The 22,339-nt window shown below is 47.6% G+C and overlaps 1 protein-coding gene across 9 annotated transcripts in view; it reads right to left on the bottom strand.

Moving 5' to 3' along the window:
• HCN4 (hyperpolarization activated cyclic nucleotide gated potassium channel 4) overlaps window positions 1–22,339 on the bottom strand; it is a 156,311-nt gene that overhangs the window by 16,908 nt on the left and 117,064 nt on the right. For all 9 annotated transcript variants that reach the window (XM_038184865.2, XM_038184864.2, XM_072043372.1 and 6 more), the window contains 3 exons: window positions 14,604–14,750; window positions 13,430–13,670; window positions 11,276–11,440 (listed from right to left, as the gene is read on the bottom strand). In XM_038184865.2, coding sequence (XP_038040793.1) covers window positions 11,276–11,440; window positions 13,430–13,670; window positions 14,604–14,750 — 553 coding nt within the window. The remainder of the gene's footprint in view (window positions 1–11,275; window positions 11,441–13,429; window positions 13,671–14,603; window positions 14,751–22,339) is intronic.

Here is a 22,339-nt window from a genome sequence, read left to right as displayed (position 1 = left end):
GCAGACTGAAAAATTAATTGTTTCCACTGTTCTAATTAATTGCATCACTCATATGATGCTTCCACACCCTGATACAAGTCTGATTAGTTGCTTCTGGAGAAAAACTCTCCTTCCAGCCAGCACCAGATTACAACAGGCACACAGCAGTGCCCTGCTGGCATAAAAACATTTTCCTGGCAGGTCTGACTGAAGTCCTGCATGAAACAGAAGCCAAGAGCAGAATGAGGCAGTGGGCGTCAGTTTGCTTGGGCTGGTGGTTCTGAGATTATTTCTGCCCCCCTTCCATCTTATTTATGAAGTTGCTTCAGTTTCAAATTCATTTTTCCTTGTCTGGATTTATTGTCACTGCACCAGCCTCAAAAGGAGAGCAAACAAGACAGCAATCTGAAGACTGAAAGGCTGATTAGTTTGGCTCTGTGTAACCCTAATTAAAACTATGCCCTGCAACCTACAGCTATACTCAGTGAACTGCAACAGAGCCCTGTGTTCTTGCTAAGCCAGGGAGAGGCTTCATTAGGAGAGAGGAAAGGGGACTCCAGCTTCCCCTTCACCCTAATCATGGCGTGATTATGGAGGCTGGCTGCTACTGGAGTTTCTCCTTCTGTGTTGTTTATCCCATAGAAAGTGTTGAGCAGAATCTCAGGTACTAAACAACCCATCCATGCATTTCTCCTAAACCCCAAAATACTACATAAAATTAACAAGATTCTAAAGAAAGCTGTAATTCTAATTTATAGCATTTTGTTGTCATATCCTGTGAACTGGAAATTAAGCAGAACTTTTGCTTTGGACAAGTAAAAATGTAAAGGATGTTTCCCTTGGAGTCCTGGCACTGGAGAAGCCTACACACACACGGTCACCCTGCCCGATGTCCCGAGACCTGGAGTGTTCAGGTTCCGCTGGTGGGAACATCCCTCGTGGGAAAACAAAGACCAGGGCACAAGGAACCAGGAGCCAAGTCTGCAGGTCTGCTCTCTGTAAGCCCGGCTCTGGGACTGGTCTGCATGTGTGTGTGAAGGAGGACAGCAAAGCCCCGATGGGCACCCTGCAAACTGCTCAGGAAGGGGCTCCTGAACGGACGTGGTCTGCTTGTGAGCAAAGGCTGAGGACTGGGGGCTTGCTGGGAGTCAGTACTCACGGTTAACCAGAGTTTAAAGCTTTCTGACATCGAGCATCCCACGCTCCACCAACTCGAAGGGCACTGACATCCTTGTGCTGCCAGCTCGGGAACTGGGAAGCCCTGGCAAGCAGCGCTGGATCTGGGCCGTGGGGTGAAAGGATGTCTCTGGAGCAGCAGGGACCTCTCCTCAGGAAAGCTGCCTGTGCTGCCAGGGTTAGGGAGGCTTTTAGGTCGCCCAGCCTCTCTAGGTGGCTGGCTTCTGATCACCAAATTCCACTCTCCAAAAATGTTGGTTTGTAGAGAACAGGGAGTTAATTCCAATTCAGCAACTGCTCTGGCAGAGCTCAGGGGAGAGGTGCAGGAGGAAATACCTTCAGAGTGTGTGTAGCTACAGCGAGGGATAAACATTAAGTCAGGTTATGCAACTTCACGTGGGGCCCTTGCTAACAAATGATTCCCAGGGCTGCCTTTCCAGACGGTTACTGTTTTTCCCCTTTTCCTGGTTGGATCATGTCTTTCCAGTTCACCCTGCAAAGCCCTGCTCAGATCTGCACCCAGGTCCTCTGAGGTGAAGGTCTGATGGATGAATACTGCCACACATCTGTCTCTAGAGCTCTCATCTGATTTTCGAGGGGAAAAGCATCGCTTTTTACCTTTCCCTGCCATATGCTGCTTTAGCACTTCCTCTGGAGCAGGCAGTTACATCTCCCTAGGTAGATTCTGCCTCAGAGCACTGAATCTGTTTAATACACCTGTGGACTGTTTAGAAGCTCAGGTCCTGCTCACCCAAAATCTCGATCTGTACTAATGTGAGCTCGTGGAAGGCCACTCCTCAACCTCAGCAGACCTCTGACCTACAGACGCACACAGGGACAGCCTAGTCCAGTGCAGGAACCAAAGCAAGGCTTGGAAGCAGGGGCCAAGTTGTCTCTTAAAGAGTGCCTGTCCTGTCTGTCCCAATAACCTCTTCCATGGTCAGACCCAACTCACCATTTCTAGTCCCACATCTCCTGATTTCCTGACTCCTGACCCTCCTTCTTTCCTTAGCAAGACCTACCACCCCCACTTTCTCTTCATCCTACAGCCAATGGCAGGAGGTCTAGGTGCTACAGGAGTAAAATTAAAGGACGTAGCCTGAAGGGTCTCCATGGCACAACTCACCTTTTTGTTCTCTTTGTTCAGCTCCTAGCACAGAATGTTTTTTCCCATGGTCAGACAGAAATAAGTAACATTAATGGAGTGTTGTGTGCTCTAAAAACTCCATGTTTTCCTCACTGCAACAGTGGACTAAATACAGGAGAGGAAAGAAGATATTTAGAGCCTAGAAGATGTTTATAACAAAGCTGCTGGTGCTTTGAAGTGGAGTGGGGTATGTGAAATTATGGAAACCAAGCTAATAGATGTTTCTCCCTTAATAAAGAATTGCAAAGTCAGATTTTCCTCAACTGTAGATAGCACACAAAAGAATGGGGAGAAAGGCTCATGTGATTTCATAAAAAGAGCCAGCACTCAACAATAATTCTCCTATCAAATAATCAAAATTAGCTTTCTGTTGTTGAAATTCCGCACAGACACAGGGGAAATTAGCTGTGACTTTCTGTTCATTTCTCTTTTCAGTTCTGTCTAAGTCAGCTGGCTGCAGTTTAAGAATTCAGGTCACTGAATTGCTTTCTGAATTTGCATGCATTTGAAATAATCTCACTTTATTAGGCTGGCTTATGCTCTGGCCTGCTGTCAAAGTGGCTGCCCCCTGCACCACATGGTTACTTCTTTCAGGTCTTCTCTTCTTATTATTCATACGACTGGGTACTGAACGCCCTGCTCGGATCACTGGTTACTTCAGGGAGCTCACAGCGCGGTGCAGGTACGGAGGTGGTCTTTGCCCTCCCTTGCCACAGCTGCTTCTGTGCCCTGGGGGGATCCTGCCCTGGGACTGTGCTGGCTGGGGGGTGTTGCAGCACCAGCTCCTGCCGCTGTCTTAGGGTCTGCACACACAGGGAAATCAGCTGGAGCAGAGATTTCAAAGTAATTCTCAGCCCCCGACGTATGTACTCTTCTGCTGTTAGAGCCTGCCTTCCTCCCCAGTGTAGGTCACCCCACACTTTATCAGCTGCCTTGCAAAGGGGTCAGCTCAGAACTGAAGGAGCTCCCGGAAGCAAGGCAAAGCCAGCTGGATCCCAGCAGCTTGAACTCTGCCTCAGTGCATCCACACAGGAGTTCCGTGCACTTAACAAATCTGCTCTACAAACTAATTCACATTAACCTTCCTGAGAGCAAGGCTATGTAAACACATTACAAACTGGATGTGCAGTTCTTGATGAACTGCTCTGCAGAACTTGCCATATGTGTGCTCTTATGCCGTGAGACGTACAAGGCAGCACCCACCTGCTTAATGCAGTCTATTTCGTTCTTGTCAAAGCCGCATCATTTGAAGTACATTTAATGTACAATATTCCCTTCTTCCCCTGCTCTGTCCTCCACAAGCCTCTCTGGAGATAAAACTGTACAAAGGGGTTTATTGCAGGAAAGCCAAGCGCCATATGGGAAGGGAAATAAACGTTATCAGCATAGAGCCCATTGCACTGGGGTGGTTAGCTGAATCTGTTGTCTTATGACCATCTTAACAAACAATAGTTTAAAATGTTACAACAGACAATCCCCTGTCTTTCCAAGTAGAGGTCTGCTCTCCCCGTACAGCTCAGGCCTACCACTGATTTCTTCTCCTCTCCCATACACCTGTTTGAAGTATGGGGCATCACTTTTAAGGGACAGAACGCAACCTCCAACTGTGCCAAACTGCTGTAGGTCAAACGATACACAGAGAATGATGTTATCTGATGAATCTCATGATTGTTAAACAAAACGTGAAATAAATTAAGCTGATGATGCTCCTCCCTCTCACTTGTCACATTTATGCCCATCATACGGGAAAAAAAATCAAACCTATAGGGCTCTATAGAGCAAATTGTTTGTGAATAGCCGTGACTGGGTGTAAGAATTGTGCAATTCTGAAACACAGTGGCTGCTACTTATTATTGCTGGAGACTGAAGCCAAAGAGCCTTCTCTTCAAGTGGCAAGAGTGCTTGTATCTGGAGCCAAAGCTTCTGCATTCAATTCTCAGTGCCCTGCTGGAGCTGACAGCTGTGACAGGGACAGATTCTGGAAGACTCTGGGCTGGTGACATTCTGGCACTGCTTTCTGTCAGCAGTGTGGTCGGGTTGCGGAGAGCTACCAGACTGCCCTCAAGGCAGGAAAAGTCCCCTGAGTTTACAGGTGTGGTTGGCAAGCAGATCCTATTCCATGTCATTAGAGAGTCAAAAATTTTAAAAAGGTGTTGGAATGGGAAAAAAATATCTGAACAGGTATTTTATTTTGATACTGATAGCAAATAGCTGTGAGCATGGCTCTCTAAATGCAAAAGGAATTTGGTAACTTTGGGGACCCATGAAGATGGGTCACAATTATATTGCATCTCCTACCACTCTCCAACTCTCTTGCTTCTGCTGAATGTCTCCCAGCTCTCCAAGTGTCTGTGGTACTAGTGACATCTGCCTAGAACACCAAATTCTTCCCAGAGAATTTGCACCCTGTGAGGTAGACTTGCAACCTGTGAGGTTGGGATAAACCAAGGTGCTCAAGGTTATTTACAAAGTCAAAGGCAGGTCTCCTGAGATCCCACCACTGTCCCCACCACCCCTTCTACTGGGGTGTCTTAGGCTTTATTTTCCTTCCAGAGTTGCACGAGAGACAGTATTTCTGCATCCAGACAGGGTTGGCAGTTCTCCTTAATTAAGATGAAGTCACTTGCACTCACCCACGGCTGATGAGTTGCTGATAGCTTTCCTTAGGCTAAAATACTCCAAATCTGGGACTTTACTTCCAAATAAAAAGTAATTCACAAATTGAATTCCTGCTGAAGTCTGAGCTCCTACCGTGAAGACACCGATATCTGAGCTAGATCACATTTCTACCTTGGCCATTTTAGATAGCTATCTCAGGGAAGCCAAATCACACTCCAGAAATGCCTTTTTCTCTCTGCTGACTGTAAGTCAGATTCAGATCTGCACGCCTTACTGTCAGAAATTATGGGAGAGGATTTGGGGTCAGAGAAGTACAAACAGTGGTATTTGAACTCTGAGTCCTCATAAACAGTTATGTTTGTGGGTGACCCGAGAGGACACAACACGGGAGAGCCCATGTTTCCTCTTGTCAGGCACCGGTATTGCAGCAGCTCACTATGTGGATAATAAGTTTCTGTCTACTTAAAGGGCTGGGCAGTCTTCAATGCGGCTTGGAAACAAAGCTTTCTCCCAGAGCGCACGCACTGTAGCACGGTACAAATCCTAGGTCACAGGAACTTATGTCCTAACATCACCTGTGCCTGGATCAGCAGCCTCAGTAAGAGGCATATAGAGCTTTATGACCAAATCTGCTTGCTCATCTCTCACGTGTGCAGCTCTTTGGGGATTACTCACTGGCATACAGTAAACAAATCTGGGACCTCAGTGTGGACATTTTATGCTGAGTACATATTGTTTTATTTCTACTCATTTCAGTCAGTTTCATGTGATTTTGATGGCACCTGCCCCAAGGGAGTAAGCAGCTAAGGTGTGTTCAGAGACCGAGCTCCACCTTTGCTGGTATTGTTTTCCCTGTAGGAGAGAAGAGGAACTAAGGCAGAGAGCAAAGGCATGACAAGGACAAACGGGGAATCTGTGGCAGAGCTTGGCACAGGTCCCAGAGCTTCTCATTCACAGCTCGCCCAGCCTAACCCAGGCCAGTCCTACCTCTGAGGCAGCGGATCCCAGAGCATTAGTCACGACCCAGACACGCGGGGTTGCAAACCCACCGGGATTTCAGTTGCAGAAGCATGATCACGAGCTGACAAACGGGGTGCCCAGAGAAAAAGTTGGAGAACAGCTATTTTTGTGGCTTGTATGACAAAGCTTTTAAAACTTCTCCCACTACAATATCTTAAACAGACACTTTGTACTGTAATAATGTTACGTAATAATATTTAGATGGGTATTTTGTTGCCTTAGCTTTGTTTTTTTAGCATCTGCAGTGCCTGGAGGAAATGCAAGGCATTTTTAATCCAGGGTTAACTGCGATCCCTGGATCAAAATATATGCAACTGGCATTCAAAATATATGTATTTCAAACTGTTTGGTGTAAAGTATTCCCAAAGAAATTGAAAAAATAACATTCCCTGCCTTCATAATGTTCTTTCAGCTCCCACTGGTGACCTTGATACGGATGGTGAGCAACCTCATGGCAGACGTTCATGGTATTTATTACAGCACAGTGAGCACTGGAAAATAATTGTCCCCCAATATTTTTGGAATGCACCGGTGAATTTCAATTTGACAATATCCACGACCCGTATTGTATTTACTTTCAGTGAACATTTGAGTGGTTGTGTTTTACAAGTGCAAATACTTGTGAAAATCTAATTTTAAGCTTCAATGGTCACCGAGAGCCAGTTTCAAAGCCAGACAAGAACAGAATCCTGCGACTTATGTAACTAACCGACACATCACAAACTGGAGCTGTTCACAAACGCTTGTCAGACACAGAATTACTCACTGGAGAAATGAACAAATCATTTCAACACACAAACACTACACTAGGAAGAATTTTACAGCTTGGTCAAGAACAAGAAAAAGAGGAAAATTAAATCAGTGGTAAAATCGTTACTAATCAGTGGTCAGTCTGATTTCCTTGAGTCTCAATCTTCAGGCTTTGAGCTTGTGGAGACCTGTGCATGTGATTTTCTGCAGCCTGAGGAGTTCTTTAGAGTCTGAAGTTACTCAGAGAACAGAGTTAAGCAGGGACACAAATCATTGCAGAATCCTGGCCTTAGTCAATTCTCAGAGACTAATCCCTTCCAGTCTTTAAAGAGCTCTGCAAGTGCAAGACACCTGGGAAACCTCTTCCCCAGCCACGCATGGCCCAGGCAGGATGCCAATATCAATTCGCATTAACGACAGAGGTTAGGAGGAGACACCAACATGCTCTTTGCCAGAGCGATCAACGGAGCTGACAGCTCCTGGGGGCTGTGCCCTCCATGTCGCCGCACCGCTGGGCTACCAGCAGGAAGCGATGGGGGCCACAGATCTGCGTGCATCTGCCCCTCTCCTTGCCCTCTGTCTAGCCACTGGCTTTCAAAGTGCATTTGCTCTGCAAAGCGAATGCCTCATTGCACCTCCAGTCAACCAGCACTGCTCCTGGTGCTTCAAGGGATGGGGTCTTACGTTCTTACCCTGTCTCTCTGCTACCAAGGTGAGCTCAGACCATGCTTTCCAAGTCTTCTGTATAGCAGCTAATCCTGTAAGCATGCCTCCTGTGGCTGGATGGACTGAGATTTTTCTCCCTGCTCTCGATTCCTCACTGCACAGGCAGAATACTGGACGGATCTACACTGGTACCAGAGCAATGATGGAGGCCTCCAAATCACTTCATGTACTCAGCGAGGCTTGGGCTTCTCAAGGGTGTGTTGTTGGGTCAAAGGAATTTAGCGAATGCAACACTGACTTGGAAAGAGGCTTGCTTCCATCCTGCGTACAGATCCTGAGCTGAACGCAGCATGAACCAAAAATACAGTTCCTCTGTTCATACCAGGCCCTTCTGGCCCTTTGCCCTTTACTCTCAGCCCCCTATAACAATCCCCTTACTGTCAGAGTCTCAGCTCGGTGCAGTGCTCCTGACTTCCCTAACCAGTCACGTGCCGTTATGCAGCTACTGTGCTGCTGCTTCTGGATGGCGCACATTTCAGGGGAAGGTGAAGAAATGTCTTATTTATAAAAGGCAGGGATTTCCATGGGATCTGCCAATTCCAGTAGGACGGGCATAACTCCCTTAGGCTCTTTTGGGAAATTCCAGCCAAAGAATGTTACACATGAGGGGGCTGGAAGGTGCTATGAGGATGCTATTTTGCAATGGTAGAGGACATAAAGCTGGAGAATAGGCAGCTGTCGAGTCTGATTGCCAGGGAAACAGGGAGAGCACTAGGATTTTCCAGAGTATGGCTCTAACGGTCTGTGCCTTTTTTATGGTGCAGGGACTGATATTGGCTCTGGTCAGCAGAATGGCAAAAGCAGGGGAGGACAATGCCAGAGCTCTGCACCAAAGGGCATGTTATTCCAGTAGCTCTGTGCCACCTTATACTGACCTTATACTGACATTTTGCAGCTGCATGTGGAAGGGAATTTCTCCTAGGGGAAGAAACAAATGAGTTTTTTTATGATGGTTGAGAAAACAGAGCTGTGAGGAGCAGCATTCCCCCTCGACCATCACTGCAAAGAAGGCTTCCCACAGCTGCACAGACATGGAGGTTCCTGTCTGGCTTTTGGCAGCCTTTCCTGCATGCCTCCACACTGGAAATGGGAAGGAGCTACAAGCCAAAAAGGCTGCCTGCAATGAAATGCCCCAGATGAGCGGTCTGACTCATGGTCTAAGTGTTGTTCCTTGGAAACTTGAGTAACATCACAGGGATAGTTCAGGCATAGTTCTGATGGAGCTGTGGAAAGGGACCACTGCCTTGGGCTTACAGGATTATGAGTTGAGCCAGCAAAGTTTATTCTCTGTAGCCTCTGACTCAGCGTCAGCTTGAGCAGGTTGGCTTTACCTCCCCACATCTCAGTTTCTCCACTGTAAAATTCCCTGCCCTAACACCAATTATTAATGCAGTTTTGGGCAACTCGCTTTGATCTGCATCATGAAAGGCTCCCAAGTGTTTATCACTTTGAAATCAACAGCAACTGGACAGCTGGGTAGCTCTGGGTTAAGATTACTCTGTATAATGGGGAGAATAGCACTGTCCTGCCACTGTATGAGAAACAATTGCAATCCATTCTCAAACTAACAGCAGCAAAGCAGAGTGAGAAAGGTGAAGTTCTGGGAAGTTCTTTAATGTGGAGACGCAGTCTGCAAGGGGACCAGTGAGGCATTTTCTCTCCTTCAAGTTGACTCCGGGAAGGAGCAAAAGGAAATCAGCATTCAGCTGGTCCAGCCACCACCCCGGTGGCAGAACAGTGGCTGGTGTGCACATCACTGCAGATCTCTGAATGCCTGTGATGCAGCCACTAAGCAAGCACAATCCTGCTCTCTGACCTGCAACCTGTCTCCCACAACTCCAGCTCTTACACCCAGGGATCTGGCCTGACTGATGATTGCCACCAGTGGTACGACTACAGGCAGTGCTGATGGCTGGGAGTGAGGATGACAGCTCAGATCTTCAACAGTAAAGTGCTGGTCTCTGATCCTCGCACTGAGACAAGCAATGCTGCAGGGCAGTATCAGTAGTAGCTTCTCATCCTCTTCTGTCTACACAGCAGCTCAAGGACTGCAGCAGGAAAAGACACCAGCTAGCTTTAGACTAGCTCCCTCAGGTTCTGGTAACACCACTGCAGGTTAAGCACCCAAAGATTTACCTAATTACACAGTGGTTTTGGGAACGTCCTCAAAGTTCAGCATCACTGCTGAGAGCAGTCCGTGCTACATTTACCTTGAATTTTGGCTGTGCATGCGGCTGCACACAGAGCAAAGGACAAGGAGCACACGATGCCCTGCCCTCCTGTATGTACAGTTACAAAGAGCACCAGGCTAGGAAGCAGAGCAGTACTGACCATCTGAAGATGAAAAACTTCAGATAAAGTCAAGCTGGCCCATCCCTGGTTGTGCTCGATATTACATTTTCTAGAAGATTGTTCAGTCTAATTTAAATAACCTAAGTGAGGAGACTGTTGCCACTTACACAAGGGCCTCATTAGTGGCCAAACTCTACATATTTAGCTCATAACCTTTTCTTCAGGGGTCACACTTTCTGGTCTGAAGCAGGTAATGAGATGCACAGAATACAATGTTCCTGGCATGAAAAGCCCCAGGGACACTGCACCCCTTGCTGGGATGCCAGCTTCCTCCCTATCCCCCCACCCCCACCCCATTATCCTCCTTGCTTTCTGAGTTGTACTCAAGACTTGCACTGACCTTTTTGATTCTGGAAAGCAATGAAAATGTGTGCAGCTTTAAGTGATGTAGAATAAGAAACTAAAGAAGTTAGGCTGGCACTCTGAAATGCTCAGTCTTTAACTCAGCAGAGACTTCCTGCATGACCTTGTGTAAGCCACTTAATCTCTATGTTAAATGCCTCTGGTTGTGACCAAGGCCGGGTACCTGGTCTCCTCTAATCAGACAAGGCTGTTTGCAGCACAGGTGATGTCTCCCCCAGGACAGGACGGCATCATGGCATGGGTGACTGTGAGCTATTACACTTCAATGATGCTCTTTGGTTACCTGTGTTTACTCTGGGCTGTGGGAGGTTAAGTGTTCTATCAACTGTTCCATGTCTTTGTTCTGTCTGGTGCCCATTTCTACTGACAATATTGGACTCCTGTGGACAGCTGGGAAGTGCTTTGTGGCTGTGCTTTGCTGATGGTTTTGCACAAGACACCAGAAAGCACTCCAAGCTTTCCTGTCCCAATAGCACTTTCTGCTTTTCCAGCTGTTTGCCAGCTGTGACCAGAAAAACAACTGTCCCAAAAAGCTGCATTACGGTCTGCATTTCATAGAGGAGACTCTTCCTCATCAATGTGGCTCCAGTTTTTGTCTTTTAAAAAGTAATACCACAAACCCATTCAGCCATAGCCCAACCAGCATCCATGCAAAATAAAGGCTACCCTCCAACAAACACCCAAGACCTCATGCTGAGGGATGATTGCTGCTGCAGAACATTTCAATGAAATACTGAAGTTTGCTCACAGGACCTGGGGGAGGTCACAGTCTGGCCTATTTTCTGTTGAACCTGGGGGGCTCTGTGTACTTGCACATTCTGAGCTAAAATTCAAAATCTAGAGAATTCACCAGGATGGTTCTCATGGGGTCAGAATGATCTTGGTTCTTTAAAAGGAAATGGAAACAAATGAAGCAGGAGCAGGCAGAAATGTGTATGTGAGAGACAGAGAGAGAAGGATGAGGTTCTAACTGATCATAAATGGGCTTCTTGTTGGAGCTGAAGCCAAACAAGGAGAGACTGCGTAGGATCTCCTTCAGTTCACAAATGCAGCAAAGGAACAAGGGACCAAAAGGACCAAGTCTGGGCCCAGGATGCCAGAGCAGCATGTAGTTGAAAGGAAACCCTCACATCTTCTACTTACCAATTCTGTCCAGCCTGTCAAGAGCCACTGTTTCAAAAGCTCGCCGCATCATGGGATACTCTTCCAGAACCTCGTTGAAGTTGTCCACCGAGAGGGAGTAGAGCCGGCAGTAGGTATCGGCTCGCACACTGGCTGTGCGCCGGCCACGAGTCAGCAGGCAAATTTCTGGAATGAGAACCCCAGCCTGAGAACGTGGGGACAGACACCACCACCCCTGCCATACAAAACCTGGTGCTGCCACTCAATGGGTAGTCCTGCCTGCCACCCAGTCTCCCCTCCAGTAGACTCTACCTGCTCTCCCCCTGGAAGCATGAGCAGTGGTAATGTTCTCCATATGCAGTAACATTTAAACAAGAAAATACCAGGGGGCTCAGTTGTGGCAGCTGCTGCGTACAATTGCACCTCAGGGATTCTGCTGATCTAATTAGCCAGTCAAGTTTTGTTATGGTGGATTATCAAAGATGTTATTTGTGCATTCAGAGTGGAGAAGCTGTCTTTCTCCAACTCCTCATGGGCACTGGGAGCAGAAGGTCATGCCGTGCCCTCATTGAAGCTAATTCTCTCTTTAGATTTGCAATAAAGGCTCTGTGCTGACCTGTGGCCTTGGTGCCTGGTAGAAACAGCGATCCTCAAACCCAGAACATTTATCTGTTCAAAGATGCTTGGAAGTTACTTGCAGATGTGTCACAAGCTTACAGATAGGATAAGCCAAGTTAGTGGTACCCACTTACTAACTCTTGGTGTATTTACACTGCAGTCAGCTACTCTCAGAGGTTGCTCAGCTGGCTACAGAACAGAAAGTCCTTGATTCTAACATAAATGCCTCATTTGGGCACAGACGCTCCTTGAGCACTCAGCAGAGAGCTCCTGAGTCCTGCTTTTCCACTGATTACACACAGAGTCTGGGCACCTAAGACAGGCACTTAAAGACAGATGGTGTGACCTAAAGGCAAAAGGTCTGGTCACAGCATGCTTTTCTGTGCTGTTGGGTGTCAATCTACCAGCACCACTCTCAGGATTCATTCTGGGTGCACTCCAAAGCGCCAGTACAGCAGCACTACAAGGTTGTGAGTTTTAGGCTGCTTTCCTAAGGAAATAATGCCTCTGAAACTGTGCTGTCTTTGAATGTGTGAGAAGTTGTGCGTGTGGTATTTGAAGTGCATTGAATCTCACGGGCAATTTTAATAAAATCTGTCAGAGTAAGGGTATCCTGACTCAAGCCCTCCAACTCCAAATCCCAGGAAGCTGACCCAACTTGCTAGTGATGTACAAAATTCCTGTACCCCAAGGATCGGGGTACAGCTCTCCAAGGAGCTACTTGTGCAGGTAGCTGCAAACATGATGTTTTGCAGGAAATAACAGAAGTGTGTAGGAAATGCAAGATTGGGATTTCTTAATAGAGAACGGTTCTTACAGAGAGGAAGGAAAGTCAGGTTTCATTCTACCCCTCCTGGTAGGTGATTAATTATGATGCATTCAGTGCTTGTACTGAAATGTGCATCTGCCAGAGAACTGTCTGTCTTGGGGTGTCAGTGAGGTCTCTGTGGGGCTGTGATAGCAGGAGTTTCTGTGCTACTCATAAAAGCAATATCCTAAATCTTCTCTTATGGTGTTTTCTGACCTTGTATTACTTTCACTGTTCCAGGCCTCTGCTGCTGATACATTATGCCTGCCTGCCGACCTTCACGACATTTTGCTGAGCCACAGACTGGGGAGATGATGGACTATGTTTTTTCCTCCATGTTTATACAGTACCTCATATGATGGATGCCAGGCAGTAGGAGTAGGCAACACTATAAATGTGCTTGGAGAATTGAGAATGCTCCATTTTTTTTCCTTTAGATTCTCAGCTTCACAGATCTGTCAGTTTGCTTGGGGCAAAAGGAAATGAAACTACAAGAACTAAGTTTTCCTTCTCCACTTTGTTATTATTTATTGCCTCGACTCCCACACTGCCCACGACTCCCAGCCACCACTCATTGCACAATTTACTTATGGGAAGCTGCAGGACAGGTGAGATAAACAGAGACAGGGGGTGGAGGAGGTGACCAGGTATCAATACCACATTCTGCCCTGCCTGTGTATGACAAGCGAAGGAAAATGTGAACACCACCAGTGGGTCTCACTACACAAGGGTGACTTGTTAACACGCACCTCCAAAGTAGGAGCCATCTGCCAGCTTGGTCTCCTTGTTGCCTTTGGTGAGGACGCTCACCACGCCGTGCTGGATGAAGTACATCTTCTTGCCAATGGTGCCCTCCCGGATGATGTAATCCCCAGGCTGGAACACCTCGAACCGCAGCTTGGTCAACATGGATGTCACAAAGTTGGGATCTGCGTTGGCGAAGAGGGGCATCGACGCAACCAGCTTCCGGCAGTTGAAATTGATGATTTCCTGATGACAATGTGAGTACAAACAAGAGAGAGGTGGGGGGGAGGGAGGCAGGGAGAACACATGGGACAGGGAGCAGAAAAGACACACACATATGTTTAGTCAGCATCTAATAACCCATGAAGTTTACCCACTTTGTGTGTACGTTAAAAAGTCAAAAATAAAACAATGCTGTCCTCTTTGTCTGGCGCCCCCAGTGCAGGCTGGAATGGGCCTCGGGACACAGCACATAGCAGTGCTAGCTGAAGCTGATAGCTTGACACCATGCTTCATTGCCTTCATTCATATGCTTTCTCTCTGAGCAGGGACAAAACAGGAACACCCCACCGTGCTGACAAATACATAAAATATACCTCTTACTTCAGAAAGCCTTGGATTTTGTGAGAGGTGCATAGTGCTGGTGAAAAGCTGTATGAAAATGCCCAGGGCTCCTCTCTGGGAAAACGTTATAACTCACCTTGGCAGCCCTACGTTCTCTGTTGCCCTTGCTTGACAATGAGATATTAAACAGCACAAAAGTGCCAAGGCGCTCAGAGAAATAATTATCCTGGGCAGCTGGGGACAGTGTCAAGAGGAGGAAGGGAAAGGTGCCCACCAGTCACCGGGGCATGGGCTGCCTCATCAACCTCAGATGAAGAAAGCCCAATTCAGCTGTTCAGCTGTCAAACAGCAGACAGGGACCGTGCCTCTTCCTGTGGCTTGGTGTCACTCGGAGGGTGTGACAGCACCTTCCGTCGCACAGGAGCTGCTGTGCCATGGCAGCTCAGACTCAGGGAGCAGCAGAAAGTGATACTGAGTACATCTCCCCAGCACAACGCTCCCCAGCCAAGTGGTGAAGGAAGATCTGGATGACTGGAGCAGGAAGAAAGAGGGCAGGGGAAGCATCTGTCTCCTCCTCACTGGAACACACACTGCCCATTTGCAGCCCCTCCTCACCTCTCGGAGGGGCTCGCTCAGCTCTCCCAGGATGCTCTCCTCATCGAACATCTTCCCCTGGTAGCGGTGCTCGTAGTAGTCATGGATGCGCTGCCGCATGTCCGCAGGGAGCTTGTGGAAGGACATATACTGCTCCACTTGTTTGTACTGCACGGGGGAGAGAGAAAGAGAAGGAGTTAGCAGGACACGCAGTAAATGGCACCGCACCCACTCATGGACAACTACATGCCAGGCTGATCCCCATACCTGCTTCCTTCACGCCACGCTGTGTTGGCCGAGGCAGGTAAACCTGGTGCAGGATAGAGCGATTACCTAAACACAGGGGAAGCTTGCAGATACCTTTATTATATTCCCCAAATAGCTGCCCAAAGTTTTAACCCTTAAACTTACCCTCAACCAGTTACACCATGAACATAACTCCTGGGTACTAACACGCAGAGATAAAACTGATGGGGGTAAAGAGCAACCAGCTAGGGTGCCCTGCTCAGCCAATAATGGTGTGAGAAGTCTGTGCAGAATGGAGGCTGGGGCACACGTCCTGGCAGCTTGGCTCCAGACCAGTAAGTGATGGGTAGCACCTTGGTGTCTCAGCCCAGCAGAGGATCCTACTGTCCCAGGTGCTGCACCAAGCAGCAGAATGCAGTCCTGCTGTGGATGTGCAGTCACAGGCAAACTGAAGGAGGTGCAGAAACCTGACAGTTACTCGCATGAAGCTGCAGCACCCATGGGCTGCTTCTCCTGTCCTCTGTGTTCTCATCCACCCAGCTATGAGGCCGAGCACCTTTGTTTCCCACTCACAGCTGCACAGGTCTAGGTTTTTTCACCTTTTCTGGGTCCCTGCTGGCCCATGCACTTTTGCTGTCAAACCTGCCTGTATCGTTGCCTAACAATTTGCATTTCCATCACATCACTTAGAGGGGAATACAAGGGCATGCTGCCTGATGCCAGAGCAGTATCTGAGGATGAATGGTGCTTTCTATCAGTACCTGACACTTCTTCAAGGGCACGGGGCTGTAAATGTGCCCACTTGCCCTGCAGGTGCTGCAGGGACAAGGTGTGTGTGCTGGTCATGCCCCCTCCCCCAGTGTGCAACACGGAGCACGATCCTAAGCATGTACTGCACTAAACAATGCTGATAAGAGGATCACACACCCCCTCTCCTTCTCCCCTTCCCCTCTTTCCCCCAATAAATCTGTCCCTGAATGTCCCTTTACTGCAGCTTGTGCTGAAGTGCCTAATTACCAAACTCCTGCTCATTACAGACCTCCCCGGCACACACCAGTGTCACTCAGCTCTCAGTACAGTCTGTGCTGGCACTGCCTTGCATGCTAACAACTTGATCTGCACCAGAGAGGAGAAGGAATTACTCGGAGAAGCCAAGGTGGCAGAGGGGACACTCGGGGTTTCCTGGCATTTCCAGAGCTTTTTGTCTGTCGCTTGCAGCAGAGGAGCTGGCTGTAAATATTCATGATCACTACAGCATGATCAAAGTCAAGCGAGTCACCACCTCCCCACCGGGAGCCAGGCGGTGAATTGGCAATGAACGGTGCACTTTTTTATTTGGATTGCTGAAGTTCTGTAGAGACTGGCAGGAAGCTGCAGTGGGCTGTGCTGGGCGCTGCACAGTCCGCAGCTCCTCAACGGGGGTGGCAAAGGCAGCAGAAACCATCAGCTCCTGTGGGGAGAACTCACCTGGTCTGAGCCAGTCGTGGATGTTGCAGGCTGTGCTCTTAAATGCACCAAGTGTAAGGGCTTGGCTCAGACGGCGAAGCAGAGATGTGTGCTGCCTCTGGAGATGCACCACGGCACCTGGGGCATCCATGGGACTGGCAAATCAGATGCAGGACATGCAGGACACGCACTATGGAAAGGGCCCAACTTTTGCTGACTCAGGTTTATGAAATTTATCTCGAATCCACAAACAGCTCTGTTTTAATGCTGTGCTTTTGTTCAATAAACTACTTGCCAAAAAATTCACTTCAGACTCTCAGTTTTAGCCCCGTGTCCTGTATTGGACTGTGTCTACCACACAGCAAACGCACCACAACACATGTTCCATCACAGAGACTCGCTGGTCAGAGCTCCAGGTGACCCCTTTGAGTGTGCCCCATGTCACAAGATGCCAGTCATCACCTGCTCCCAGCCACCAGCCCACTGTCCCTCTTCTCCCCACCATAAGCACTTGCTGTCAATCTCCAGCTGACCTCTGCTTCTCAGGAAAAATATCCCTAACTTCTCAAATTCACAAGCACAGTTTGGATGGGGAGACTCGGACTCTGCTTACTCACTACTGTATACAGATTTATTGCTCTGTAACAAAGAGCAATAAATTACGGCTCTGCAAAATCCCTGGGACTTGTCAGATTCTCCTACAGTCACTGTCCGCAGATAAGGCTCAGAGTAAAAGAAGGACAAATTTACTTCACCGGAATGAAAGGTTCTGCTTCAGATCACAAATTAAAAACACGGTTACAAAAGAAAATTGTAGAATAAGAAATCACCGTTGACGAGAAGGAGGTATTTTGGCTCTCCTGCCTTTGGCAGTGCCACCTCCCCTCACCCATGCCAGGTAGAGAGTTTTTGAGCTCTCCTGCGTGTAGAGACGGAGTCCTGCAGAGCTGCTCGCAGATGAGAGCATCAGCCCCTTCTCTCTGTGTGTGATGGAAGAAAAACCTGCATGAGGGAGGACCTTTCAGTCCATGGTGGGCAGTACGTATCACTCCTCAGCTCCAGACAAGATCGCTCCTGAGGCCACCAGCAACACGCGGGGACAGAACTAAGTCAGGGTCAGGCAAGCATAACCACCAGAGTGCATGGATATTAATTGAGGCCTTCGGATGGTGCAGACCCCATCCCTAAAGCCACTTGATGCCCACGGAGTTGGCTCCCTGTCAGGTGCCTTTCAGACGTGGCCAGCCATAGCCTGACAGCCTCCTTTTGCCTCCCTTCTCCCTTGCATTCCAGCCCTCCTGTCTCCACATGCTCAGTCTGACCTGTGCTTGGAGGACCTGTGCAGAGATTCGTGGCCTCTCTGAGTTCAAATGGAAAGACTCATTTAGGAATTATTTAAATCTCTATGAAGACAATTGAGTCAATTTAAATCCTAACTCATTTTCTTTAAGTCTGTTTTTCCTCGAATAAGCCCTTGAAGAAGGCATTAATATATCAAAAGGGAACCATTTAGATGAGTATTTTTCCTTCTAGAACCTGCTGCTTTCCCTAGTCGTCTCCCCATTCCCCTCCCTTCCAGCAAAGCTCACATCACTCACATTCCAAAGAGAACAAAATATTTTTAACTCCTTTCATACCCTTGATCTCTGTCATGAGTCCTCCTTTGGCAGTAATAAATCACTGTCTGGAAAAGCTGGGCTACTTCCTTGCCCTACTTCTGAACGTAAAAAAGATCCTGCATTTGAGAAGAGCTGCTTGCACCCCAGCCCTGGCACAGACACCTCTCCGAGTCCTCTTTGGTCCACAGACATCACTCTGCAGAGCTGCAGAGAAATGCTGATTTCCAGTTTTGCAACTCAGTTAATTCAAACACGCTTACACGCTTTCACAGTATGCTCACCGACACGGGCACACACACATAACCTACTGCAATGAAAGGACCTGGGATGCCAGTTGCCTTTTGCCTGAACATCAATATACATTTCCTATACAGAGCTGTGTTGCTTGCATCCTTCCAGAAATAGGCTGAGGCAGCTGTAGGGAAGACTTTAATCTCACACACAGTCTCCACATCCAAACTCCTGCAGATCAACAGAGATGCACTCGTGTAAGAAAAGGAGAATCGAGCAGAGTAATGCATCTTCAATTAACTGAAATGTTCTGATGCTCTGACAGCATTTCGAATGCTGTACGGGAATGGCAGTGCACATCCTGTGAGACTGCATTAAGATACATGGAAGCAGCTATGATGGACAATGCTGTGGATCTCTTAAGTGGATTTGTGCTTCATAAGGGCAAAGATCAAATGACAAGATTGACCGGATGGAGTGTCTTGATGGGACACAGTTGCATCTTTGTTTATTTTATCTGACATATGGTTAGGAATAAAACAGTGCTGCAATGTCAGCTCCCCAGCATTTAGTAATCATCAAAAACTAATAAATGCTGAGTTCTGTTTTTTGTCTTCTACGTCATTTATATTCCCTCCCTCCAGATTTGTTCTGTGACCAGGAGATCTACTCAGTGTAGCTGAGGTACATTCTCCTGGAGTGCAATGAGGAGAAAGAGAGGAAGAAAACAGAACTTCTGTAACACAATAACACCACTCCAACACTGCTGGCGCAATCTTTCCTGGTTTCAAAGGGAACTTGCAGAACTTGGAGCATATTTAGTATCAGTCCTAGCCTATAGAAGTTTGCTCTCTGCCTGATAGTTTGTCTGTACCTGGTGCAGGCTGTCACATTTTGACCTACCAACACTTAGGAATGTAGTTGGCTTGACATACACATTCGTGCTCCTGAGCACAGCCCTGCAGTTTTCCAACAAGAACAAGGGAAGTCATAAAACGCCATCTGAACATGTCCATGCTGTCCATAGTGATGGGAAAGTGCCTGAGGGGTGCTGTATGCAGGCATATGCTGCCCTTTCCATCTTCTTTGGCCTGCAGGCAGCAGGAGGATGGTGCTAGGGATGAGGCTGCAGGATTCTGCAGGATTCTGCATAAACCCATGTCTGTCTACTCTTCAGCTTTGGACTCTGTTCGGTCACTTCCTCTAGATCCAGTCTTCATTCTGCAAGAAGCCTTCTGTGCTGTCCTGGGTCTGAGCCCTTCCAAACACTGGGTTATTTTTGGCACCGCAGCACCAGCTCAATTTGCTACAGGAGGATGATTTTCAGGTGTTGCATGTTACATGCTGAAATACATGGAAAGCTTTTAGCTTCACTGCAGTGATACCTTCAGGTATTATTTTATGTAGAATCAGGCTCTCTATCTCTTGCTCTGTTACGAATACCACAGACTCCAGCAGAAAATTCTTGGAGCTTTTTTTCCAGTTTCTATACAACATTGATTATACTGAGGATGGCTGCAATGATGAGCCGCTGTCGCTGCCTCCCCTTGCTGGTAATCAGTACCTATTCAGGCACGGATTATGCTTCAGACAATCCCATTTCTGGGCTGTGACATGTCAACAGACTGAGCAGGGTCAATTATGAGCCTGATGGATGAAACAGTTGTTTACTTCCTCCCATCGGCTGCAGTGCTGCAGTGGCCCCAGCACAAACCAGGGAAACCCAGCACAGGGACAGAGCCGTTCAGCACGTAGCACTGAGCCAGCAGTCACACCATGGGGGGACACGGCCTTGCTTTGCTGCAAGCAATGGAAACATCTGCAAGCAATGGAAACATCTGAGAACTTCAGGGGTCCTAGGGAATCAGATCCAAGCACCTTGGGATCAACCTGTTCACATCTAAATGCTGTGGCAATGCCCTGTTTGTCCACTTTCACAGGTGCTCAGCCTTAAGGTCTAAGCCTGTACACCATGGCAAGGTACCGCATACAAACCTAACGTCATGGCCATGGAAAGAGCTCGTTTTCCACAACCAACTTCTGCCTGGGAAAGGCACCTGAGGAGAACGCCTCGCTGTGCTTGAGGCCACATCCTAGCCCAAGCATATTGCCCTGCACCATGCACTTTTGGACCTGGTCAAGGAATCTTTTATTATTCATCAAGCATTGTGAAACAGGATATTTTGGAGACGTCAGGCCATGTCGCAGGATCCACCTATCTTGAAGGGTGATGGGGAAAAAGAAAACAACATTACTTTCATCAGCAGAGTAAGACAAGAGAGATGAGGTAAAATCTGCCAGCAGACAAAGGCCAGAGATGTGGAAAAGGGAAGAGTGAGTCTGTGAGCTTGAAATCAGTATTGCCGGGAGCAGCCTTTTGCCAGGAGAGGTGGCTCAGCAGGGAGGCTTAGCTCTTCGTGTTATGATGTATTTACTTTTTTTATTTACAGTTCAAGTGCCAAAATGAATTTCAAAACTGATAATGAAGTTTGAAATCCCACACTGGGATACAAAGAGCTGCTGAGGCAAGAGCACTTTCCGTGACAACACACAGTGTTTGTGCATGCACGAACACACCGCTCAGACCAGGCTGTGCTTGACATTGCTTAAAGAATAAAACTATTTGTCTGGTTTCTCCTCTCAGAAATAAGATGTCAAAATCTTAGCTATAATTACTGTATCTCTGATACAGCAAACCAAGACCAATTCCCTACGTAAACCTGCTGACAGAAAGCAAAACTACATGGCAGCTTTGTTTTTCCTTCTGTGAAAACGTGCTGCAAAGACATGGAAATGTCAACAAATCCTTCCTTCGCCTGCTGAGCATGGAGAGGGCACTGCCTATACACCTCCACTTCATCCCCCTCACCCAGCCACATGCTCTGTATGGGCGCTGCTGCCTCTAAGATGGACACACTCCCACCTGGGCACTGAACTGCCTGCTTCGTGCCGACTGATCACCACTGCACAGGTATCAAGAAGATGTTTTACAGCTTCTCTTAGTAAAGCTTGGGTAAACACTTTCAAGAAAAAGGAAGTTCACCATGAAATATTCTTCTGCAAAACCAAAAAACTACTTGATCCCAGTTGAGTTACAGCCATAAAGAGAAGGCAATTTCCACTGCAAGATGTTTTTGAAAGAAACCATTGGGTTTTCATTCAGAAAGCATTTCCACGTTCCTTAATCAATGCAGGATTCTTTTATGAAAAGGATTTAATAACCTTAAAACAATTGACACAAATTTCTGATTTTCCGGTTGACTCCCTGAACTGAATGAACTATTATTGGCACCACTCTATTGACTATTTCTTACAAACATTCTTCTCAAATCAAGGTGGATGTGGTGTCCGTAAGAGGAGGGCTGTCTTGCAGCACTGGATGCACAATCCAGAGCCAGCCGTTCTCACCAAATCTTGACTGCTTGTTGCCTGAAGCAATCAGGGACTTTGGGTCACAAAGAACAATGTAAGCTGGAAGGGAACCCCTGGGGGTCACCTGGCCCAAATCCCCTCTCAAAGGATGGCCAACTTACACCAGGTTGCAAATTTTGGCAAAAAAAGGTGGGGATAAGGACCCCTTGCTATTCCAGCTACTCTTTACCATGACGGGGGGAAGCTGGACCCTTCCTGGTATCCTGAGCTGCATCCAGGCTTGCTCCTTTCCCTTGCTGACTCTGGCCTGCACAGCTGCCAGAAAACCCAGCCCTGATCACAGAAGAACCTACCTAGAGGCACTGCCTGAGACACCGAGCCCAGAACACATCAGCAGCCCTTGCAGCTAGACGCAATCAGTAAAGCACATCATTTATAAGCCTTGTTATCTATCCCAAATGCTTTGATTGACGGTAGCATGGGACATAACAGTTCTCAGGCCATCTCTGAGCAGGCTTGAGGTAACACGCAACAAGCACAACCATAACAGGATAAAGCAAGGCTCTCCAAACTTTTTTCCAATGAGGAAATTTGATTACATTTTGCATTTGATTAAATTTTCCAGACACCTTCAATTTCTGGAGTGCTACACACTCCCAAGCCTCTCCTTTACACACCTTACCACAAGAGTCAGGGAGTCCTGCAGCCTTCCCACCATCCAGAACTGAGACACTAGCTGGGGGGGACACTTGCCCCTTTGGACTCTAAGAAACTGAGACTACCACCTGAGGAACCACCAATGCTGGTGACCTGTTGTCTTGGGAATAACACTACAAATCCTGT

This window comes from Anas platyrhynchos, chromosome 11 (assembly GCF_047663525.1).
Source record: "Anas platyrhynchos isolate ZD024472 breed Pekin duck chromosome 11, IASCAAS_PekinDuck_T2T, whole genome shotgun sequence".
Classification (NCBI taxonomy): domain Eukaryota; kingdom Metazoa; phylum Chordata; class Aves; order Anseriformes; family Anatidae; genus Anas; species Anas platyrhynchos.
Note: the sequence above shows the minus strand (reverse complement) of the source record. Positions and strands in the feature narration are given on the sequence as shown.